The sequence below is a fragment of the Acartia tonsa genome, chromosome 6, assembly GCF_053477335.1.
Source record: "Acartia tonsa isolate MP-2025a chromosome 6, ASM5347733v1, whole genome shotgun sequence".
Classification (NCBI taxonomy): Eukaryota; Metazoa; Arthropoda; class Copepoda; order Calanoida; family Acartiidae; genus Acartia; species Acartia tonsa.
Window position 1 is genome coordinate 52,428,862 of NC_137265.1, and position 26,744 is coordinate 52,455,605.

Genomic DNA, 26,744 nt, shown 5'->3' on the forward strand with positions numbered 1-26,744 from the left:
CCCCCTAGAAGCCTCTAGGGGTATTAAAGGGTACAAAAAATAGTTTAAAACCTTCCCAGGACCTATAAGAAGCTTCACTGTAAAGAAGAACAATATCGGTTCAGCGGTTAGCAAGATCCTTCGGGACAGACAAAAAACGTTTACTACTTTATATAATAGGATTTATCAAGGTTGTATACACAGGTAAGAAACCATGTGATACTACTGTTAATAGTGCTATGTCTAGCATCTACCCTCATTTTTGTTTTTAACTATTCATATTTGTCAAGGTTGTATACAAGGTTACTATATTATAAACTATTTGTCAAGGTTGTATACACGGTTACGAGACCATGTGATACTGCTGTTAACAGTGCTATGTTTAGCCTCTACCCTCCTTTGTGTTTTTGTAACAAATAAACATCTCACAATACAGGAATATTATTGTTTATAGCAAAATTCATACCACAATTTTCTTTATTTGATTTTGGTGTAGAATTATATAGAGCAATAGGATCTTTTCTGCATAATATAGGAAGTACTCTATCTCTATAACTACTTGGGTATGATAGTCTGTTTGTTTTGGAGGCTCTTTCTAAATATCTATAGAAGGAAGAAAGACTTTGATGTTCAGATATTTTTTTTTTAAATACCTAAACATCTTTGAAATTTTTATTTATATATTGGAAAAGATCAATTTTAGCAGCTAAAAATCCAATTGTTTAAATTTGATGTACGGTTTTTCTAGTAATTGTTATATATTTGCTACGCTTTGATATCGTTATTTATGGATAAGTTACCATCAAAATTGTACGTAATTGACAGACTGACATATCCTATTTATAGAAAAGCTTCACTAAAAAATTATACAACAATATATGAACTCTGTACTAGAGCCAACAAAATCAGTTATCAGGACGTTTAGTCAGACTTGAGGATTTAGTTTTTACAACACAACATAAACATCAAGATTTTCAACAACAGATAAATTTAATTCAGGTAGGCTCTTGGATCTTAAGGGATAAGACATTGGCTGATAAATTAATTGACATCCCCAATTAAAAATTTAAAAAAATATTTTCTCGTATTCATTCGAATCCGGTGGATAGGAACCGGTTCTCATCCATACGAAAAAACTATGTCTAGTATCGTATTATATCCAGCTTTCTACGAATATAAAAAATGTACAATCATAAGATCAAAACCAGTCTTTTTTAGCCGGTGCCTTCGGCATCTCGGGGCAAAAAAAAATAGTTTTAATCTCATAATTGTACATTCTATATCCGCGGAAAGTTGTTTATAATACGATGCAAGAAATAACTATTATACTGCATTATTGGTTTTGAAAGTTAGGAACTGCTAATTTGTATCAACCAATCAAGATTTAATAATGATTAAAAGCATGTCTATGGGCACTTTGGGGACTAGAAAAATTAAGGGATCTAAAGAATAAATTGATGCATATCCCCAATGATGATACACAAAATTACCTCTATTTTAGCTTAGTGGTAAAAATTAGTGATCAAAAGATAAGAGTTGGGACACTCAACTCAAAACTCAACAAAAGTCCCCAAGGTTGATAAGCTAACGATTAATGAGACGTAATCAATAAACTTTGGGCACTAGTGTAATAAACAACCCAATGTCCCCCTCCCTCCATACAAAAATACATATATATTTAAAACAAAATTGGGGGCAAATTAGTTGTTCTCCTGATGGTATATCCCTTCCTAGGTATATAAAACCACTGCACCAAATAGGTCATGGGTAAAAATCAAGGACGAACAATTGTGTGAAAGAAAACAAATGTTTTAAAAGTTTTAATCCACTTTCTTTGATAGACCACTACAAAGGTGAAGAAATTTTGTCTGCGTTTTTATCAGAGGGGAAGGGATATTACCATGGAAGATAATTTATTATTTCCTTTAACTTCAAAAGATAAAAGGATAAAAGTTCTGTTGTTGTCCTAATAAAAGTAATATGATGTGTATATGTCTTTTGGTTTAAACATATAGATCTAGCCAACCCCTGGACAAAAATGCTTCTTTTCTAAAGTTTGTTTCTTAAAGGTAACTGGAAGGGTTTGAACTATTTGGGGAAGGGTAAATATACTTTATCAAATGAAACCACCTTCATATGCCTTCCCCATCTCCATTTAAAATGATCATATAGTAAATAACTATTTTTATTAGTTTGTTTCGGCTTTATTAGTATGTGGACATTGATCTAGATATAACGATATTATTTTTTTTCCTCAGAATAACATACTAATGTTGATACCTAGCTTTAAAATGTAAAATTTTGACTTACAATCTGTTTAGGATTTTCTGGAAACAATTGAAAGTAAACTAAAGAAAGAAGCCGCAGCAACAATTCAAAATAACCAAAACAGTGACACCAAAAATAGTGACTTTAAAACTGTAAATAGTGAGGGAGAAGGTGACACTATTGATATAAATAAACATGGTGATAACGAAGTAGAAAACCTGAAAGGGGTACAAAATAATGATCATTTATTCCAAGCTTATGTTAATGTTGAAGATGATAGTAAGAGAACCCATCGACAGAAACGAAATGCAAAGGTAAGTTTGTCTAAAATAATATTGAAAAGTTTTTTTGATTAAAAGATTTTGAAGAAAATCAGGGTTAGCTGAATTAATATATCACCAATTACGACAAACAAAATTATCATTGCGTAGATAAAGAAGTTATTGCTGGAAAAAGTTTGAATACCTACACCTCAATGGTGTAAATCTAGATTAGGGGTTAAAAGATTAAACAGATTTAAGTATAGCATATGTTAGCTAAAGAACAAAGTTTACTAATTTTAAAATAATCCTAATGTAATTCTTTCAGGATTTAATGACCGGCCATCCAGAGTGCAGCTGTGTGGGTCTGCCAGGCCTGCCCGGACCTCCAGGTCCACCTGGCCGTCCAGGTACAGATGGACAACATGGAATACCTGGAGACAAAGGAGAGAAAGGAGAGGCCAGTCAGTCAGAAGGAAGAAGAGGTTATCATACCAGGTAATATTAAGGGATAAGACATTGTTGTCCATCTGTTCCTGGACGTCCAGGTACAGATGGACAACATGGAATACCTGGGGATAAAGGAGAGAAAGGAGAGGCCAGTCAGTCAGAAGGAAGGAGAGGTTATCATACGAGGTAAGGTGCAGGGATATTAAGGGATAAGACATTGATGTTCATCTGATTGTCCATCTGTACCTGGATGTCCAGGTACAGATGGCCAACATGCAATACCTGGAGATAAAGGAGAGAAAGGGGAGGCGAGTCAGTCAGAGGGAAGGAGGGGTTATCATACCAGGTAAGGTGCAGGGATATTAAGGGATAAGACATTGATGTTCAACTGATTGTCCATCTGTACCTGGATGTCCAGGTACAGATGGCCAACATGGAATACCTGGAGATAAAGGAGAGAAAGGAGAGGCGAGTCAGTCAGAAGGAAGGAGAGGTTATCATACCAGGTAAGGTTCAGGGATATTAAGGGATAAGACACTTATGTTCAACCTCAATCATAATAAACAAAATTACTTTAGCCCTTCTCTAGATTGAAACCTTTGAAGAAAACGTGATTATAAACCTTTAAATACCAGTGTGATTTATTGAAAACTACATACTTATGCTGAATTAGTATATAATTTATATATAGCGGACACGACGTACGTATTCACTGACGTATAAATTGTAGAGAAGTTTCGCTTCAAATAACACTAAATCGCTATAAACAAGATTATTTATAGGCTAACAAAACAATGCCGATTGAAATATTTGCAGATTAGAATGAGTTAAACAGAATAATAATTATAACAGAAATTCATAGATTCAAGATTTTATCGGGAAATGCGGGTTTAAAAAAGAATTTTATTTTTTATCAAAAAGTTTTATCTTTTATGGTATACATTTTTTTAATAAAAAACTTTTTGCAAATAAACACTTATGCATCTCTTAGATACACACACACACACACATACATACACAAAAACACACATACACACACCCACACAAACATAATATATACAGAAAGTTTGTATTTTTCTATGAATATTTGTAATCTTTGGATGCAAAATATCCCCTGACAAAAGTTTGGGGGGGGGGGGGGATTAATCTTTGAAAAGTTTTCTAGATATTTGTCACCAATTTTGTGGCAGTGGCGGTTTATAGAACATCACTGTATTGACCAATCAAATAGCATAAAACCTGCATATGATACAGAATAATCTTTCCTTAATGAGATACAAAAGCAAAAATAGTATCAAATGTTTAGTTTTGTCAGGGATAAGACGATGGACCAAAAATCGAGGTACAAACCCAACGATGATAAACAAAATTACTCTTTTGTAGATTTAAAGTATTGGTTGATAAGTTTGGACATTAAAAGTTGGATCTAGCAATTAAACGTTTACAGATGTATCCAATCTTTACAAATCAGTAAATGGGAAATCATGTATACTTTGCCAGTATAATTTGCATTCCAATGTCCCCTCCCTCAATTCTTGGTTAAGTCTAGTTCAATTCTAATGTAAGGACCAAAATTTATAAGAAGATTCAATAAAGGAGGGGAAATGAGTGAAAAGTTTAAATTCAAAATGTTTATAAGTCATTTCAAATTTACATATTTATTCAAAATTTTATTTACAATTTACCAAAGTAATTGCAAGTTTATTTGCTTGTCCATTAAGATATCTGATATGCCTAAAAATATATGTATAAGAAGCGTTTGGAAGGTTGAAGGATTTAAGCTATAAACACAGTAAAAGTAATTTGTTTTGTGGAACTACAATGTATAATTACAGAACTATCCTTAAAATAAGGTTTGAAGTATAATTGAAAAGTGGGATTGACTTAAAACTTAAAATTGAAGATATTGAGATAACATTTAAAAGGAAATTTATTTTGTTAATATGTTAATAATGACTATTTTTACTTAAGAATCATTTTAACATCCTTAGTATGACTCTATATAGACTTCAACCTAATAACTCTTACTAATGCGTTATACGCCAAAGATGCACAGTCTACGGTATTGCCATCATACTTAGTAATAGTTGTGTATGGAATAATATTGAAAATATTTCGACCCATATATTCTAGTCAAGTCAGGATAGAATCTATTCCTCTCTATTATATCACCAGGAAGGAAGGGATAGTTCTGTATGGAATAATATTTAAAATATTTTGACCCATATATTCTAGTCAAGTCAGGATAGAATCTAGCCCTCTCTGGTCAATGGGCTGTAAATTTGGGGACTTTTTTATCTTGATTTTAACAACGTACAAAATACTTTAGTCTACATGAGGTGCAATTTTGTTTATTGAAGTTTGGTGTTTACTTTAGTTTTTCGTCCATTTTCATGTCCCCTAGATCCCTGTTTAGATATCTCTATAACTCCTTCCCCCCCTTTCAAAAACCTTCTTTTTTTGTCAAATCAGTTGTATTTTAGAGTTAGCCATTGTATGCAAATGGAGAAAGTCACTTAAAAATCAGACATGTGACGTCATAAAAATAAGGGAGATTAGAGGAGAAGTGGAAAAGAAAACCCTTAAAAAAATTTTGGAGTAACTTTTTGCATTTACCATTGTCTTTTAATTTAATTTAATAAAATAATTTTAACCCTGTATTAAAGGTATGATAGAATAAACCCAGCTTAAATAAGTAACCGCTTGAAAATTGCAAAAAAAATATGTAGAAGAACGTGAATATAAATATCATAAAGTTTGTTCACATCTATGGACAGGACACTTTTGCTATGTGTCAAATTTTATTTTTATCAAAAATTTATACATAGTTGTTATAGTTAAAAACAAATTTTATCTTTTAACATAATTAAAGATTTATTTTTAAATTTTTAAAATTGATATTAAAAAAAAGAATACAATGAGAAATATAAGAGTTTAAGTAAAATATTTTTAGAAATGGCTTGTCCCATTGGGTTTATAATTTCAAGGAAGCTTCATGAGAGAGGAGACATTGGACTGTAAATAACATGGTTACCCTAAGGTTTATTATTACGTTATCTTATTTGTGGGCTTAAAACCTTTGGTAACTTTTATTGAATTTTGATATTGGTTGGTTTTAAACTAGAAGTGATCAAACTTTTCAACTTGTAATTTTAATCTTCAATAATGAAAGATTTATTCATCATAATTCATTCTTGAAACACCAGTAAAAAAATAAGGGGGGCATGATTTCAACCTTTTCTTACTTCTCCCTACCTCTTCACAGCCCCCTGATAAAACCCTGTGCACGCACCAGTATCAGTTTACCTAATGCTGTTATTCACAAAAACTTTTTTCTCCCCAACTTTTTTTTCCACAAAGAAAAGAAAATATTGTTTGAATTGAATTATACCGCTAGTAGAGCGGACAATAAAAGTATAAGATAGATATATAATCCAGAAATCTACCTGGATCCTTTGTTTCGCAGATAAAGAGGGGTCAATGGGCTGTTTATTACACTAGTCCCCCAAGTTTTATAATATAGTTTTTACATTCGTAGGATTAACAACTTTTGGGACTTTTATTTAGGTTAGTTTATGAAGTTGAGTGTCCACACGTTTCAACCACCAACTTGAATCTACAGAAGGGGTAATTTTGTGCATCATCTTTCAGGATGCACATAAATTTATCGGCCATTGTCTTAACCCTTTAGATCCCTGCCTTGCACTTTCGTAGCTTATTAGCTGTGTTAATATTCCCGACGCTATTGACTGATATTCAAAGACCCAATTGAAAGTCGGAACAGGGTCCACATAGTGGAGACATACAGTTATTTAACACTTTCCCCCTCTATTGTTTTTAATTTAATTGGCGGACGACGGGACAAAACTTTTACCATGGGGGGAAAGTATACAAGTGGGGCTTTTTTTTAGAAGCGCAGCTTATCTCTAATTATAGTCATACGTTTGTATTATCTATTTAAGGGAGGAGTTCATAAAACAGCTTAAAACCATTCGTGGACCTATATCAAGTTCTTTAAAATGAAGAACGCATTTGAAAAACCTGATATGTAAATGAGTAAGCTCAACACAACTTAATGTCTCATTTTTTACAAGTCTTTTTTTAACATTGTGTAAAGAACCATTTTAGATTTGTAGCAGTAAATAACTTACTCCCATAATAGATGTAAAAGATTTGCTGTTATGAATGTTGTCATCCTTGTTTCAAGAATGTTTCCATATGTGTTTGTTTGTATTTCAGACTAACATTTTTTGCGTCTATACTTTTTACAAAGTTTTTTTACAAAGCCTTTTGCAATGAAAAATATTTAGCTAGAGTTTTTAAAGCGAAGCTTTTCTATAATTAGGGTAGGTCCGTCCGTTACAAATAGCTTTTTTCGTTAATCTAGTCATAAGCGAAGAAACTCTATAATCAAGTTCTAGAAATGTAAGTATGTTCATAACCATTATCCTGTATCAAGCAGTTTTTCACAAATTTACTTACAATTTTGCTTCAACTCTTATTATTCTGATTATTTAGTTCCTGACACTATACAAGTGTTAATGTCCGTTTGTCGAACCATTTCAGTGCTTTGCTTTTATGGATGTTGTCATCCTTGTTTTCTTTTTGTTTCAGATATCCCCGAAGAACGTCATTGACTCGCTTGGAGGGTGGTTTCCACTATGCTGAGGTTATTGCCATCAAAGGAGATCCTGGCCCCCCTGGACCTGCAGGCCCTCCGGGGATGCGTGGCCCACCTGGCCTACAGGGCAAGCAAGGACTGGATGGAGAGGTAACTAACATTTATGCATGGGAAAGGCGAAGCCCAGTCTGTCCTACTTTTTATTCCTGTGACGTCATAAAAATAAGGGATTATCCATCTCTTTTATAAAGGTTTTCTTTCCTACTTCTCCTGTCATCTTCCTCATTTTTATGACGTCACATGGGTGATTTTCAAGACAATTTTCCACGAATATTTAAATAAAAATCATAAGATAAATACCTTTTATAAATATTACGATGAGATAGATAAATATCCACAGCTTTTTTCCATTTTTTTTTTGTAAAAATAATCTAAATAGAATAAGAATCATTAACAATAAGTTAAAACATGTAAATGTATATTCTCAAAAAAGGTGCAACTGATTACCATGCTCAGTTAGGTCTTCCAAAGAAAGGTCGTGTAAGTAAAGGGATAGTTGTCTGAAGGGTCTTAGACCAATGTATTATGCTCATAATCAAGGATCATTTGGCTCACAGATACACAAAATAATACAAAAGTTTGGTTTTTCTAAAACGATTTTATTTCATTATAAAAATATACAATCCATTCTTCGGAAACTATCTAAAGTTCTATATTTTTTTAGGTTGGACCTATCGGGCTACCAGGACCCAAGGGCCTGCGTGGCTACCCTGGGCTGGATGGAGCCCCGGGACAAAAGGGAGATTGTGTTGTACCTATGCAGAGAGACAGTGCTTCTAGGTAAGTAATTTAATGGTTTGTCTTTTCTTAAGCCAAGTCATTCCTCCTTTTCGTAATATAATTGTAGCACTATTTTCTGGACCAACAAAATTTTTGATTAATTGGTATACTATATATCATTGTATACGAATCTATTGTCAAAAATAGATTAGTTTTGCTAAAATTTATTCATGTTCTTTATACTTTCTACTTACTTTTTATCTCATTTTACACTGAAAACTTCCTTATCAAACGCTTTGCTCAAGTCTAACTGCTATTAAAAGTGAAATATGGAACTTACACGCACACTATATGCCATATAGCTTAAAATTTAGTACATAGTCTATGACCCCCCCCCCCATACCTTTTATTTTCGAAATAAATTATGATACGGGGGGCTAGAGTTTCATTATTTGTTTATTACTTTAGGTTAAGTTTTGTTAGCTGGGTAGCACAGTAAGTTTAGGGCACCGCGTTGTACTTATACCCAATTTAGTTTTAAAATAAGGGTTGGGCTCAGTGCTTGAAGGGTACTCTTAGGGAAAGCACCCATAGTTTAAATAACATATTTTGATATGCTTTTATCGCAAGGTATCTAATTAAAATTTTATTATTTCAAACCTTTATAATAGTAAAATTATTACAATAGTCTTATGTTGATAAAATAACAGTGCAAACGTTTGACCTAATGGCCGTGAGATGGTTGAAATATTTGAAACTTTAAAAGTTTATCAAATGAATATATGTATAATTTATGAAAAACAGGGAGGGGAGGGAGAATAATGCCTGTATGAAACTTCCATTTGAAAAGAAAATTTTCATAAAATTTTACTTTTTATTTAAATGTATATCATATTCATTTAATTTATTTATTATTGTTTTTCTTTTCATGTATGTACACCCAAGAATAATAAATCATATCTAATCTCTAGGCACCAAACGCAGAATTTTACACAAAAGGCATTGGAGGGAGCTTAATCTATCGTCCATAGTCCTATCCCTGTATTTATAATGAATATGACAAAGAAAGAGAGGCGACAATAGGCTGTTTTTTACACTTGTCCCCAAAGTTATAACTTTGAGGGCTTCAGTGAATTTTTATTGGTTCGTTCATTAGGTAGAGTGTTCAAACATTTCAACCACTAATTACAATCTACAGAAGGGGTAATTTTGTGTATCATCATTTGGGATGTTCATCAAATTATCGGCCATCGTCTAATCCCTTTAGATCCCTGATTTATAATGAATATGGAGTGTGTAAGACAGTTGAAATCTTGGTTGAAACTTATTAATCTTCCCCGCTGAGATGCAACTTTTATTTAAGATTTGCACACTACCAAGTTCTATTCAAGGATACAGGGAGAGGAGAATAAAGAATGAAATTATCTAATATGTAACTACCTTAGTGATAGGAAATTAATCTTCCCGCTGAGATGCAACTTTTATTTAAGATTTGCACACTACCAAGTTCTATTCAAGGATACAGGGAGAGGAGAATAAAGAATGAAATTATCTAATATGTAACTACCTTAGTGATAGGAAATTAATCTTCCCGCTGAGATGCAACTTTTATTTAAGATTTGCACACTACCAAGTTCTATTCAAGGATACAGGGAGAGGAGAATAAAGAATGAAATTATCTAATATGTAACTACCTTAGTGATAGGAAATTAATCTTCCCGCTGAGATGCAACTTTTATTTAAGATTTGCACACTACCAAGTTCTATTCAAGGATACAGGGAGAGGAGAATAAAGAATGAAATTATCTAATATGTAACTACCTTAGTGATAGGAAATTAATCTTCCCGCTGAGATGCAACTTTTATTTAAGATTTGCACACTACCAAGTTCTATTCAGGGATACAGGGAGAGGAGAATGAAGAATAAAATTATCTATATGTAACTACCTTAGTGATAGGAAATTAATCTTCACCGCTGGGATGCAACTTTTATTTAAGATTTGCACAATACAGAGTTCTATTCAGGGATAAGACAATGAACGATAAATAAACCTTTGATTTGAACACCATTGCAGGAATGTAGGGGTATGTAAATGGATTATTAATTAATCTTCCCGCTGAGATGCAACTTTTATTTAAATCTGCACAATACCAAGTTCTATTCAGGGATACAGGGATGACAATTTATCTCTTGAAACTTTCATTCAAATTTTTATACTGCAACCTTGTCAAAGGGATAGAGAGATAGGAAATGGAAGATAAATTTATTTTACTGCTGCTATTTTATTTTTATCTATATTTGCACACTTTATTGTTAGAGCAGGGATAGTGGATAGGAGAATGGAGAATAAATTAATTATGCTACTCCAACTTTGATTTGAACACCATCATAGAAATGTAGGGGTATGACAATAAACGATAAATCATTTTTTTCTGCTTCAACTTTTGTTTAATATTTGCAAACTATAAGCTTAGCTCAGGGATACAGGGAGAGGAGAATGGAGAATAAAAATGTCACTCTTCTTTAGATTTGAACACTAACACATGAATATAGGGGTATGACAATGAAATATTAATCTTTCCGCTGAGATGCAACTTTTAAAGATTTGCACACTGCTAACTTAGCTCAGGGAAACAGGAGTAGGACATTAGCTAATGAACACCATCACAGAAATGAAGGGGTATGACAATAGAAAATTAATAATACTTGATGATGAGACTTTTTTCATATCTGCAAACTATAAGCTTTGCTCGGGATATAGGAACTTCGGTCAGGGATAAAGGGAAGGTTTAAGAACGAAAGAATTTTTGGAAGGTGACAAATAAAATGATCTCCTTGTACCTTAAAAATACACATTCAAATACACATTCAAAAAAGAACATGTGAAGAGTATTTCAACCGTCCTATTTATCTATCCCCATAACCGTGGTTACTAAACACAAGTATAAATTAAATATAACAAAATTATGCACTTCTCTAAAGTTTTATCTTCTTTTCAAACATTACTTTATCTCAACTTTTTACCAGTTTAGCAAGGATTCTTAAAATTCATTCTTTCCAGAGATCTTAAGGGATAAGACAATGGACGATGAATTGATGCATACTTCCATGGTTCCCCTTTTGTAGATTTAATTAAAGGTGAAACAAGGATGATAACATTCTTAAGTAGCAAAGTGTAAAAATAAGACTACCAAAGCAAATTACAGAAACAAACTTTGCATATCATAGTGTTGCATATAATAAATTGTATAGTATAGCTGCTCAGTGTTCATTAAAATCATTACACATAGTTTCAGCAATATATCTTTGATAACAGCTGAAAAAAAAACAGATATCCCTTCTAAAAATTTATTATTATTTAGAGCAGTACGAATAGACTTTCAGACGAAGTGATAAGTAATATTAGAAAATATTTTGTCACAATATAAGCTTTCTATGTTAAATATCAGAAAAGGAAAATACATTCCCTCCATATACTTGCATATTTTTAGACCCTTACAGACAGACAGACGGACCGAGTGAGTTATAAAGTATATAAGCAGTAAAAAGAAGAAGCTCTTCAAGAAAAGCAGTCCATCTATCTAAAATAGCAGCTGAGAAAATCATTTTTTTTTTGCTTTAGAAATCAAATGCATAACAGAGCATTACTGACGGACTGACGGACCAAGTAAGTCATACAATATATGCTTAGGTATATGGAAACCTTCACAAATCAAATTTATCCGTCTATTTTGAGTAGCAGCTGAGAAAATTACGTCTCCCTAAAAATAGCTGACTAACGGACAGATGGAATGACAGACTAAAATATAATGTAGTTTTGCTACTAGACTTGTATATGTATATTTCAAATACTTTTGCTTTTAATCAGTGTATCATATTTTGATGAGTTAACAATTCATTTAAAAAACAAAATAAGCATGCATATCTATCTATCTATCTCAGTTACTTTCTATCTACGGTTTTATCCCATAGAGTGACATGTTGAGCAAATTTAACCACTCCCCTCTATTTTTTGAAAATTAGTATTTTTTTTTTGTTTGATAATTAGTTTTAGGTCAGGTTATTTGGGTTCTGTAGTTACGCAACTTTTTTGGATACTTAAGCTTTAAGCCCCGCAAGGTAATAGGGATGAAATACCTCCATTATTTGATTCTATTCTAATTTATTTCAAAAATATTGGGAAAGGGGGGGTTGATTAAATACATTTTAACATAATGGAGGGACTACATGTCTCCCCTAAAAATGGGAATAACAGATGTAACTATAATATGGTTTTGCTACTAAATAAAATGTACATTTCACTTAACCCTTACAGATCGGGGGGGGGGGGGCTCCAAGAGCCCCCCCCTCTAGTTTTTTCAATCTCATTTTTTGTGTAGGTAAGATGGAGTGCTGTGACTTCATGACTTTTTAAGTTTAGTAATTATACGTCGGCAAGAGTTGATTTTATTAGAATAGCTGGTCTGTGTCGGTCGTGGTGTCCGGTCAAAGTCGGTTGGGTAGCACCAAAATTCTAAAAAAATCCTAATTTCTACATTATGAATTTTGTGTATAAGGAGAAACCTAAATTTTTTTTGGTGAATACTTAGATATCAATGACCTTCTGAGAAAAAATGTGTTATGACCGTTTGACCGCTCCCTGACCGACTTTATGACCGATTTTTGTCCGGCTTTTACTACAGACATATATCATGAATATCGTGGCTTCTATTACAGCTAGAGTCCTATAAATTTTTTTGGTAAATCCTTGAGCAACATCAAACAGATAAAAATATTAATCGGCGCCGCCAACCGCCGTTTTACCGCCGTAACCGCCGAAAATGGCGGTTTCCGTTATTTGCCGTTTTTTGGCGATGATCAGAAAAAGTAATTTTTTTGTTATGAAAAATAAAAGTTCGTCCTAAAATTTGGTCATCCTAGCTGCAAAATTGGCCGCTCTACAGCTGTTTTAAAATTTAGCGGCTGGCCGCTAAAAAGCGGCTAAGGAGCGGCCTGGCTGCTATGACTAGAAAAAGTAATTTTCTCTAAAAATACACATAAACCACCAGAAAAAAATTTTACGTCTTTATCTGTAACAGGAGCCGAGATAGAGGGGGGGGGCTCTTGGAGCCCCCCCCCCCCCCCCCCGATCTATTAAGGTGGGAATTGGGGCCCGAGCTGTAAGGGTTAATTATGCTTACTTATATTATATTGTATTATATTTTAATGAGTTAGCAATTCATTTTAACAGAAAAATATGCATGTATATCTATCTATCTGTCTTAGTTATTTTCTACAGTGTTTTCCTTCAATCCACCTAGCTCCCTTCTATTTTGTAAAATAAGGGCACGGGGTGTAGTTTTTTAATTGCTAATTAAGTTTAGGTTAGGTTATGGTATGTCTTTCGAGCACTAAAGCTATAAGCCCTGCAAGGACTAGGAATAGGGATACAATATTTGATTCTAAATTATTGCAAAACTATTGGGGAGGGTTGGGGTTAATTTTATGTAATATTATTACAAGTTTGTAGCACAATACGCGAACTAGAAATATGTGTTATTGTGTATGTATGCTGTATGTGTGAGTTTATTGTTTGATATATGAGAAAGCAATTCTTGTTTTGCTGACTCTATATTCTTTAACTTTCCCTTTCTACATTTTAAAGTTAAAGATAAAACCGCTAGATGACTCAAAAGATTTAGCCGCTAGCCGCTAGATGACTTACATTAAAATAACAAATTTAATAAATAATAATAATTTTTATTTATATACTTGTAGAAATATTTTAAATTTTGGTTTGAAAAGTTAGTAAGTATCTGGGCTACTGTTGTGGTTGTCAATTTCACTTTCAATAATAGTTATTCTATTTGCTAGTTCATTGTTTGTGTCAGTGTTAGCCAGTCCCAGATATTCTGAGAAAATCCCAAGATTTATTAGTCTCTTTCTTTCTTTCAGTGTTTTTACCTTGATTTCAAGGTTTAGGCATTTTGTGTTATAAATATAATCCTTTATTATTTTTAAATATTAAGAGACTTGAAACGGGCATTAACACTTATATAGTGTCAGAACTGAATAATCAGAATATAAATGTAAAAGAGACGAAGCAAAATTGTAAGTATCTTTTTGAAAAACTGCTTGATATAGGATAATGTTTATGGACATACTTACATTTTTAGGACTTGATTATAGGGTTCCTATGCTTGTAACATTATAGTTTGTTGTCCCAGGAATCAATTTACCAAAATTCAGATCAATCTAAATTCTAAAGCACTAAAGCAAGGTCTAACTCTTAGCATAGGAAAAAACTTTTCTCATTTCTAATTTATTTTTAAAATCTAGCCGAGGGGGGTTTGATTTTATATAGTAATATTGCAAGTTTTTAGCACACTGTGCGCCCTAGAATTGTGTATGTGTGAGTAAAAGTTGTTTGTTTTCTGAAATATGTTTATGTATTCCTTATTTTGCTGACACTTCACATTATAACTTTCCTTTTTTACATAAAAAAAGTTTCAAATTTTGCCGCTAGATGCTTCACATTTAAATTTAAAATTAAATATAAAGTACTTTTTTTCTGTATACATAAGAAATGATTTAACTTTAGTCTAAAGTGTATGTTTACTTAATAACTTAAATTGCTTTTTTTATGTAGACTGTTGTCAAGAGCATGAGAAAACATAAACATTTATTTAATATTGTTTAAAAATAATAATCAATGTAAAGTTTGTTAGCGGCCTCGTGTGTTATGCAGAATCTAGTGATTAATTTATGTTTGAGTTAATATACTCTCATTATTTAATCTGATATATACAGTATAGAATTATTATTTAACAACAACATCATAGAAAATATTATACACTGGCTACTATTTTACTAGAATAAAGCAATAGCTACTTTTAAATTAAAAAGTTTGAATAATTGGTTGGTTATGCCCATTTGTCCATCTATGTTTTTTGTATAGATTATTGTACTATAATTATTATTGTACTTTCAGTGGATTTTCGTTTGAGGCCATCCAGGGCCCGCCAGGACCACCCGGAAAACCCGGAGAGAAGGGAGATAGGGGAGAACAGGGTCCTGTCTCCATGTTTGATCCCAGCATGAACATTCTTACTCTTCCAGGTAAAGTAATAGTCTTCACAGGATTTTATTTTTGAGACCAAAAATTGTTAAATTATGGTGGGAGGGGGGGGGGGGGTTGTACACCTCATAATTTTTATACCCTCTCACTCACCTGTTGATTATAGGTCACTTTATCTTAAGAAGTTCAATTAAATTTTCTTAATTTTTATGGCTTATACACAAGACTTTCAAAATCATAGTAAGAAAAAAACATGTATTTTCATGAAGAATTATGCATATATATGGACTCTTTTTTTGCACTTTGAGATAAATTGTAAATAATGTATGCACCAGTTTTAGTAGCGCAGCTACTCTATATTTAGGGTCTTCTATACGTCTAACCGACCCTAAAGCTACTTTTACTGTCAATATATAATATGAAATATAATGATATTTAATCAATTAAGTTTTAAGAGTTCATAACTGGGGTATAGTCCTTTCCATGACATCGCTCCATATGGGGCGATGATTTTAATTGATCGCCTCTTATGACATGGGGCGATGTAATGGCTCCTTGAAAGGAGCGATTTAATAGCCCCTTATAACAAGAGGCGATGTTATGACTCCTTGAAAGGAGCGATTTAATAGCCCCTTGCCCTAAGAGGCGATTAAATGATCCTTTATCGCTCCTTTATCGCCCCTTCTAAAGAGGAGATGATATGTCCTCTTATCCCAAGGGGCTATTTAATTAAATATCGCCTCTTCATGGCCCCTTCACTATTATATATATCTTAGTCCCATGATGGCCCCTACATCGCTCCTACATCGCCCCTTCATCGCTCCTCCATCGCTCCTTCTCCAAATTTATATTACATTGTACTTTGATGGCCCCTACATCGCCCCTCCATCGCTCCTACATCACCCCTTCATTGCTCCTTCTTCAAATTTATATTACATTGTACTTTGATGGCCCCTACATCGCCCCTCCATCGCTCCTACATCGCCCCTTCATCGCTCCTTCTTCAAATTTATATTACATTGTACTGTGATGGCCCCTACATCGCTCCTACATCGCTCCTTCATCGCTCCTACATCGCCCCTTCTCCAAATTTATATTACATTGCAACTTGATGGCCCCTACATCGCTCCTACATCGCTCCTCCATCGCCCCTTCATCGCTCCTTCTCCAAATTTATATAACATTGCAACTTGATGGCCCCTACATCGCTGCTACATCGCTCCTCCATCGCTCCTCCATCGCTCCTACATCGCCCCTTCATCGCTCCTTCCACAAATTTATATTACATTGTACTTTGATGGCCCCTACATCTCTCCTCCATCGCTCCTCCATCGCCCCATCGCCCCTTAATAGCCCCTTACCTTAATTTATATAAAAAAGCCCCTACATAGCCTCTCCATCGCCCCTTAATAGCTCCTTACCTTAATTTTTATAACATAGCCCCTACATAGCCTCTCCATCGCCCCTTAATAGCCCCTTATCTTAATTTATATAACAAAGCCCCTACATAGCCTCTCCATCGCCCCTAATAGCCCCTTACCTTTATTTATATAACAAAGCTCCTACATAGCCTCTCTATTGCCCCTTAATAGTCCCTTACCTTAATTTATATAACATAGCTCCTACATAGCCTCTCCATCGCCCCTTAAAAGCCCATTACCTTAATTTATATAACATAGCCCCTACATAGCCTCTCCATCGCCCCTTACCTTAATTTATATAACATAGCCCCTACATAGCCTCTCCATCGCCCCTTACCTTAATTTATATAACATAGCCCCTACATCGCCCCTCCATCGCTCCTACATCGCCCCTTCATCGCTCCTTCTTCAAATTTATATTAAATTGTACTGTGATGGCCCCTACATCGCTCCTACATCGCTCCTTCATTGCTCCTACATCGCCCCTTCATCGCTCCTTCTCCAAATTTATATTACATTGCAACTTGATGGCCCCTACATCGCTCCTCCATCGCCCCTTAATAGCCCCTTACCTTAATTTATATAACAAAGCTCCTATATGGCCTCTCTATCGCCCCTTAATAGCCACTTAATTTAATTATATAACATTGCCCCTACATAGCCTCTCCATCGCCCCTTAATAGCCCCTTACCTAAATTTATATAACAAAGCTCCTATATAGCCTCTCCATCGCCCCTTAATAGCCCCTTACCTTAATTATGTAACATAGCCCCTACATAGCCTCTCAATCGCCCCTTAATAGCCTCTTACCTTAATTTATATAACATAGCCCCTATATAGCCTCTCCATCGCCCCTTAATAGCCCCTTACCCTAATCTATATAACATAGCCCCTACAAAGCCTCTCCATCGCCCCTTAATAGCCCCTTACCTTAATCTATATAACAAAGCTCCTACATAGCCTCTCCATCGCCCCATAATAGCCTCTTACCTTAATTATGTAACATAGCCCCTACATAGCCTCTCCATCGCCCCTAAATAGCCCCTTACCCTAATTTATATAACATAGCCCCTACATAGCCTCTCCATCGCCCCTTAATAGCTCCTTACCTTAATTTATATAACATAGCCCCTACATAGCCTCTCCATCGCCCCTTAATAGCCCCTTACCTTAATTTATATAACATAGCCCTACATAGCCTCTCCATCGCCCCTTAATAGCCCCTTACCTTAATTTATATAGCATAGCCCCTACATAGCCTCTCCATCGCCCCTTAATAGCCTCTTACCTTAATTTATATAATCCTTACCTTAATATATATAACATAGCCCCTACATAGCCTCTCCATCGCCCCTGAATAGCCCCTTACCCTAATTTATATAACATAGCCCCTACATAGCCTCTCCATCGCCCCTTACCTTAATTTATATAACATAGCCCCTACATCGCCCCTCCATCGCTCCTACATCGCCCCTTCATCGCTCCTTCTTCAAATTTATATTAAATTGTACTGTGATGGCCCCTACATCGCTCCTACATCGCTCCTTCATTGCTCCTACATCGCCCCTTCATCGCTCCTTCTCCAAATTTATATTACATTGCAACTTGATGGCCCCTACATCGCTCCTACATAGCTCCTCCATCGCTCCTCCATCGCTCCTTCATCGCTCTTACATCGCCCCTTCATCGCTCCTTCTCCAAATTTATATTACATTGCAACTTGATGGCCCCTACATCGCTCCTCCATCTCCCCTTAATAGCCATTTACCTTAATTTATATAACAAAGCTCCTATATGGCCTCTCTATCGCCCCTTAATAGCCACTTAATTTAATTATATAACATTGCCCCTACATAGCCTCTCCATCGCCCCTTAATAGCCCCTTACCTAAATTTATATAACAAAGCTCCTATATAGCCTCTCCATCGCCCCTTAATAGCCCCTTACCTTAATTATGTAACATCGCCCCTACATAGCCTCTCAATCGCCCCTTAATAGCCTCTTACCTTAATTTATATAACATAGCCCCTATATAGCCTCTCCATCGCCCCTTAATAGCCCCTTACCCTAATCTATATAACATAGCCCCTACAAAGCCTCTCCATCGCCCCTTAATAGCCCCTTACCTTAATCTATATAACAAAGCTCCTACATAGCCTCTCCATCGCCCCATAATAGCCTCTTACCTTAATTATGTAACATAGCCCCTACATAGCCTCTCCATCGCCCCTAAATAGCCCCTTACCCTAATTTATATAACATAGCCCCTACATAGCCTCTCCATCGCCCCTTAATAGCTCCTTACCTTAATTTATATAACATAGCCCCTACATAGCCTCTCCATCGCCCCTTAATAGCCCCTTACCTTAATTTATATAACATAGCCCTACATAGCCTCTCCATCGCCCCTTAATAGCCCCTTACCTTAATTTATATAGCATAGCCCCTACATAGCCTCTCCATCGCCCCTTAATAGCCTCTTACCTTAATTTATATAATCCTTACCTTAATATATATAACATAGCCCCTACATAGCCTCTCCATCGCCCCTAAATAGCCCCTTACCCTAATTTATATAACATAGCCCCTATATAGCCTCTCCATCGCCCCTTAATAGCCCCTTACCCTAATCTATATAACATAGCCCCTACAAAGCCTCTCCATCGCCCCTTAATAGCCCCTTACCTTAATCTATATAACATAGCCCTACATAGCCTCTCCATCGCCCCTTAATAGCCCCGTACCTTAATTTATATAGCATAGCCCCTACATAGCCTCTCCATCGCCCCTTAATAGCCTCTTACCTTAATTTATATAATCCTTACCTTAATATATATAACATAGCCCCTACATAGCCTCTCCATCGCCCCTGAATAGCCCCTTACCCTAATTTATATAACATAGCCCCTACATAGCCTCTCCATCGCCCCTTAATAGCTCCTTACCTTAATTTATATAACATAGCCCCTACATAGCCTCTCCATCGCCCCTTAATAGCCCCTTACCTTAATTTATATAACATAGCCTCTACATAGCCTCTCCATCGCCCCTTAATAGCCCCTTACCTTAATTATGTAACATAGCCCCTACATAGCCTCTCAATCGCCCCTTAATAGCCCCTTACCTTAATTTATATAGCATAGCCCCTACATAGCCTCTCCATCGCCCCTTAATAGCCTCTTACCTTAATTTATATAATTCTTACCTTAATATATATAACATAGCCCCTACATAGCCTCTCCATCGCCCCTAAATAGCCCCTTACCCTAATTTATATAACATAGCCCCTACATAGCCTCTCCATCGCCCCTTAATAGCCTCTTACCTTAATTTATATAACATAGGCCCTACAAAGCATCTCCATCGCCCCTTAATAGCCCCTTACCTTAATTATATAACATAGCCCCTACATAGCCTCTCCATCGCCCCTTAATAGCCTCTTACCTTAATTTATATAACATAGCCCCTTCATAGCCTCTTCATCGCCCCTTACCTTAATTTATATAACATAGGCCCTTTATGGCTCCTGTACAGCCTCTGTAATTGTATTGCCCCTTCATTATAGAAGGTAGGGCATTAAGGTAAGGAAGGAATGTGACCCTCTACAGTTTTAAATTTAAGTTTTAAAAGGATGACAAGGATGACAACATTTATAAAAGCAAAGCTCTGAAACGGTAGAAAAAAGTTTAAAGGAAGCCTGCAAGAAATACCACGCTTTAACTGCTGAAAGACTGCCACAAGTAGACCAAATACCCCAAATTTGAAGCCTTCAGCTTCTATAACAAAAAAGTTCTAGGCATTTTAAAATGACATTTTATGTACAATGGAAATTTTGAAAGAATTGCAATGCTCATGTTGAAAACTTTAAAATTAAACTACGTGGCCTAGAAACAAAATTATAAGCTTATTTTTGTCATAAATTTAGGTTTCCAGTAACTAATTATATTTTTACAATAAAAATACCCATTTTTATAGTCAAAATCATTAAAAAAAAATAAGTTTTACTTGCGTTGTACCGAATGTACTGTAGCCAATCAGAAGGCTGAATCAGCTTAACAACCAATCACAGCTAAGCTTGTATTAGTTTACCCCTTTGTTTCCGCTATGATTTTCGTTTAAAAATGCAATTTAAATCGATTTTTTTTCATAGATTTTGACTATGAAATGTGGTGTTTTTATTGTAAAAATGTAATCAGTTACAGGCAATCTAAGTTTCTGACAAAGATAAGGTTATAATTTTATGTCTAGGCAACGTAATTTAATATTGTTTTTTCTTTTATGAGCATTGGAAATCTTTCAAAAATTCCATTGTACATAAAATGCTATTTTGAAATGCCTAGAACTTTTTTGTTATTGAAGCTGAAGGCTTATAATTTGGGGTATTGGGTCTTCTTGTGGCAGTCTTTTAGCAGTTAAAGCGTGTTATTTCTTGCAGGCGTCCTTTAATGAACATTAATAATGTAGAGTGTCAGAACTGAATAGTCAGAACATAAATTTAAAATTCGAAACAAAATTGTAAGTAAATTTATTGAGAAATTGCTAACATGCAGGAAAATGCCTAAGGACGTACTCACATTTTTTGGACTTGATTATAGATATGATTCGCTTATAACATTCTATTTTGTTGTCCTAGGAATCAGTATCCCAGAAATCAGATTAATCGGATAATTTTGATACATAAAAATTTGTTGTAAGTTAATAATTAGTATGCTTAAAATGGACGTATGGATATTCTGATAATGATTATAGACTTTCTAAATCGTACCTTTCTACTACAGGAATCACATGCCTAAATTAACGAAAATAGCTAACCGTTACGGACGTACGGACTGATCCTTAATATAGAAAAGCTTTGCTTTTAAAAAGTTAAAAAGATTTTTTGAGGGGATGGGGTAATATTTTTCTTGGGGTGAATTTTCTGGGAGGGTGGAGATACCCTCCCTCGAAATAATTATAAACCCTCTATGAACTTAAAAGAAGCTTCACTGTAAAGGAGAACCATATAGGTTCAGCGGTTAGCTTTTCTACAGACAAAAAAATGATTACTACTTTATATAATAGGTTATGAAAAAGGAAAAAAAAGCAAGATAACAAGGATAACAACATTCACAAAAGCAAAGCTCTAAAATCAGGAGGTCAAACATAAATTTTGTTAAAATTAGCGTAAATCTATAATACAAAGTAGAATGATGTCTGTCCATCCGTCTGTCTGTCTGTCCGTCTGTCTGTCCCTCTGTCTGTCCGTCTGTCTGTCCGTCTGTCTGTCCGTCTGTCAGTCCCTTAAGATCTCGGTAACCACTGGACCGATTATATTCTACTATTCAGGGAATATACCTACTGGTCCTGTGGTGGTTTTAGGCTATTTTCTTGGGGGGTGGGATACCCCCAACCCCCCCAAAAACAAAAAAATCCCCCCCCATTTTTTTTTTTGCTGAAGATTTTCTTGGTCCTATTACGAATTTCGCCAAAAAAAAATTTTATCACCTCTTGGGGCAAAGCCCCTGAGGCTAGGGGCGAATCTGCTAGTATAGAATATAGTAAAAGGGCATAATTTTATTTTTAGTATTTGATTATAATACTAAACCTTGTTGTCCTAAGAAACATTACTCCAAAACCCAGATGAATGGGACAATGATATTATACAAAAAAATGGACGTACATACTTTCTAGTAATGAATATAGTATTGTACCCAACTGTTATAGAAATCATTCTGCAAAGTTTGAAATCGATAGGATATTTATAACATGTCTAAATTAAAGAAAATGTCGTCTAACCGTTTGGACGTACGGACAAACCAATCCTTACTATAGAAAAGTTTCGCATTTAAAAAGGAAAATTATAATGAAAATATAATGAATTAATAAAATAAATATAAATAATATAATAACATAATGAAATAAAGAAAAAAAATAAACTAAGAGAATGAAATTTTTTAGTTAAATAGAATATTGAATAAGGATCATATAATGGACAAACAGACAAAGTAAGTTATAGAGCAGACTTTAAGAGAATATGCTATTACTCAAAGATTATCACGAAACCTAAGTCTTTTGAAGCATAATTGAGAGACAGACAAAATAATTTATAGACTGGATATACATATGTCATGGGAATATTCACTAAAAATCTCAACAGTCTATCTTTAACAATAGCAGAGAAAACCACATGCTTAACTTAATGAGAAGAGCAATGACGAAAGGACTAGCCCTAATTGTAGAAAAGTCTCTCTTTTAACAAAAAAAGTATTTTTTTTGGTCTGAAGCTTAAAAATTTCATAAACTGACTAAATTCTCCATTTAAGGGAAGCTTCACATAGGTCATGGGATGGTTTTTTGCTTTTTCATTTTCAGATTTAAGCCCCTAATTGGTTTAGGCTATTTTTCTGCCTCCTTACATTAAAAAGAGCGCAGCTGCAAGTGAATAAGAAAAGAGAAATATAAAAGAAGAATACATATTATCCTATTATATAAAGTAGTAAAACATAAACAAACGTTGGAGTGGACAAACCTAGGAATGGGACAATCGTCGGAGTGGACATTGCTTATGTAAAACGCAGGAGTGTCTTTTATTTTATTTATAAGATAAAAATCTTTCAAAACAAAAAAAAATCTTGAATATCTTTTCTCACAGACTGAAATTTTAAAATCAGTCTAACAGTTTTCCAAAGTAGGTAAGTTCTATCGAAAGGCAAAGGTTTGAAACAGATAGAACATTTCATTAAACTAAAACATATTTTTTTCTCACATTGTTTACAACTGTCAAATAGGTTTTTTTATATGCCTAACCCCTGCAGGGGGCTTATTTGTATATTTATATCTTAACCTAACCTAACCTGTGTAGAAATAACTAAACAAATGTTGTTGAAACCTAATTTTTAAGATATTATAGACACTTCTGCGTTTTACTTATATAATGTCCACCATAGGCGTCCAAGGGGGGGGGTAATGGGCCATTTGGCACCCCCAAAATTTTGTGAACAATACCCCCCCCAAAAAAAAATTACCCCTACCTTGGGGGTGCCGTAGGCACCCCCAACGATTTTGGGGGGGGTATTTACCCCCCCCAAACCATTTTGGGGGGGTAAATACTCCCCCCAAAATAGAAAATCTTTAACAAAAAAAATTTTTGCGCGCTTCGCGCGCATTCTTAATACTAAATTGTTTATAAAATTTAAATTACCCCCCCAAAAATTTTACCCCAGGGGTAAATTTTGGGGGGGGTAAACAAATTTTACCCCTGCCAACAGATTTCAGGGGGGGTAATTACCCCCCCCAAGCAAATTTTACCCCCGGGGTAAAAATTTTGGGGGGGGTAAAAAAAATTTGCGGCGCGCTTCGCGCGCCATTTTACCCCCCCCAAAACCAAATTACCCCCCCCTTAAAAAAATTTTACCCCCCCCAAAATAAAAAGCTTGGACGCCCCTGATGTCCACTCCGACATTTGTCCGAAATATCCTGTGTTTGTCCACGTTAGTAAGGCTTTCTGTTCTGAAACTTAAGATCTCAATAACTACTAAACAGATTGGGCTTTCTATTTCAGGTAAGCTTAATATTTGTCTTGTAATGGCTTTAGGCTATTTTATTTTAAGTCGAGGGATGGTTTTAGGCTATTCTATTTTAAGTCCTGGGAAGGCTTTAGGCTTTTATTCATTCCCCTTTGAATACAGAGCCAATAGATGCTGGGGGCGTAGCCGCTAGTCGATATACAAAGTTTTTTTTTGTCTGTAGCAAAGGATCTCGTTTGCTGCTAAACCGATATGATGTATGTCTGTCTGTCTATACCGTAGGATCTTGCTAACCGCTGAGTACTGAGATGATTTTAAGATAGTTTATTTTTTTTCCTTATAATAAAATAACAGGATATTTGTCCATAAAAAGCGAAGCAATATCTTAATTTTTGTTGTTGGAACTGTTATTCAGTTGATTATACCAAGGATCTAAAGGAATAAGACAATGGCCGATAAATTTTTATCCATCCCTAATAACGATACACAAAATTGCAACACTACAACCAAAATATGACAAAAGTCCCCAAAGTTTTGAGCCAACGAATAAGAAAACTTCATTATAAAACTTTGGAGACTATTGTAAAAATTGCCTAATGTTTCCTTTATCCCTGAGATTATACAGACTATCCTTAAACTAATATTTACATTAAAGTAACAGGATGTTTATCAGTATCAACTGAACCGATATGCTTCTCCTTTACATTGAAGCTTATTTTACTCGCAGGAAAAGTTTTCATTTTGGGGAGGGGACTAACACTTTCAGCCCCCGGAAGGTATCACTTCCCTTAAATTCTTAACCTTCCCCCTCCCCCCCCTCTCCACCACATCTATTCATTAAAGTACTCCTAGGGTCATCTATGGGATTAGCCGTTAGTGACTTAAAAATAATTCAAGTGCAATGATATATTTACCAAATTAATACGATAATTTTGTATACATTTTTTATGAAAAAAAATTATTTTGCCAAAGGCAGCCAAAAAATAAGCAGCAAATATTTCAAAAATGCTCTGATAATCAGAGATCTACAGGGATAAGACGATTGTCGATAAAATGATATATATACATATATACAGTGTGTTTTTTTATGAGAACTTTTTTGAAAGCAATTTTACCTTACTTATAGTTATTAGAATTTAATGATTAATGGCTTATTCTCTTCTTTTTTATAACCTTTAATAGAAAAGCAAAAAATATTTCAGTTTTTATTCAAAAAGTACAGTAAATTAAAAAATTTAAAACTTAGGTGTCAACATCTAAAAATGGTTTTAGTGCATTTTTCTTATAATCTACCTTTGCAAGAATGGCTGCAAAACGCTTCAAAGTTGAGATATTGAGCTAAAAATTTATATAGATACTACTTGTGACATGTACTAGAACATTTTGAAATTTGAAGGCCATATCTCAACCAGGGAGGGAATACTGGCCCCCCAATGTACTCCCTCCATTCTTGGAAAGGGTAGAAGATTTGAGCATAAGAAAAATGCGCTAAAACCATTTCTCGTATTCATTTGAATCCGGTGGATAGGAACCGGTTCTCATCCATACGAAAAAACTATGTCTAGCATCGTATTATATCCAGCTTTCTACGAATATAGATATGTACAATCATAAGATTAAACCCAGTTTTTTTAGCCGGTGCCTTCTGCACCTCGGGGCTAAAAAAACTAGTTTTAATCTCATAATTGTACTTTCTATATCCGCGGAAAGCCGTTTATAATACGATGCGAGAAATAACTATTTTAGATGTTGACACCCATGTTTTGAAATTTTGAATTTACTGTACTTTTTAAATAAAAACTGAAATATTTTTTTGCTTTTCTGTTAATGGTTATAAAAAACGAAGAGAATAAGCCATTAATCATTAAATTCTGATAACTATAAGTAGGGTAAAATTGCTTTCAAAAATGCTCTCATAAAAAAAAACACTGTATATATATGTATGTTTATATATTAATTATTCCCATTGATGATTCACAAAATTACCCCTTCTTTAGTTTAGAATTAGTGGTTGAAACATTTAGACACTCAACTTAATGAACTAAACAATCACAAAACAATAAAAAGTCCCCAAGGTTGTTAATCTAACGAATAAGAAAACGGTATTATAAAACTTTGGAGACTAGACAGCACTCTTGGATAAGCCAACTTATAACACTTTGGGAACTATCCTAATCCTCCCTGGCGAAATGACAATGAGATTTTTTGGTAAATTTGTGGCAAACTTTATTCTTAATAAATTAGCACTTGGCAAAATTATACTGGAGAGATATTTCATTGAAGAATAAATTTTTTTTTGCCCAAACTTTTCGTCAGCCAATAATAACAGATAAGTTAAACATTGTAAAAATAATATAGTAACTTAACTCGAGTTGTCAACGGCAGAAATTAGGTCCTGAGAT

General features: G+C 34.5%; 1 protein-coding gene across 1 annotated transcript in view; it reads left to right on the top strand.

The window, feature by feature from the left end:
• The window catches only part of LOC145323159 (uncharacterized), a 40,286-nt gene that overhangs the window by 2,946 nt on the left and 10,596 nt on the right, over positions 1-26,744 (top strand). The window contains exons 5-10 of the mRNA XM_080165552.1: positions 874-978; positions 2,301-2,561; positions 2,836-3,005; positions 7,572-7,728; positions 8,303-8,418; positions 15,330-15,457. Coding sequence (XP_080021678.1) covers positions 874-978; positions 2,301-2,561; positions 2,836-3,005; positions 7,572-7,728; positions 8,303-8,418; positions 15,330-15,457 — 937 coding nt within the window. The remainder of the gene's footprint in view (positions 1-873; positions 979-2,300; positions 2,562-2,835; positions 3,006-7,571; positions 7,729-8,302; positions 8,419-15,329; positions 15,458-26,744) is intronic.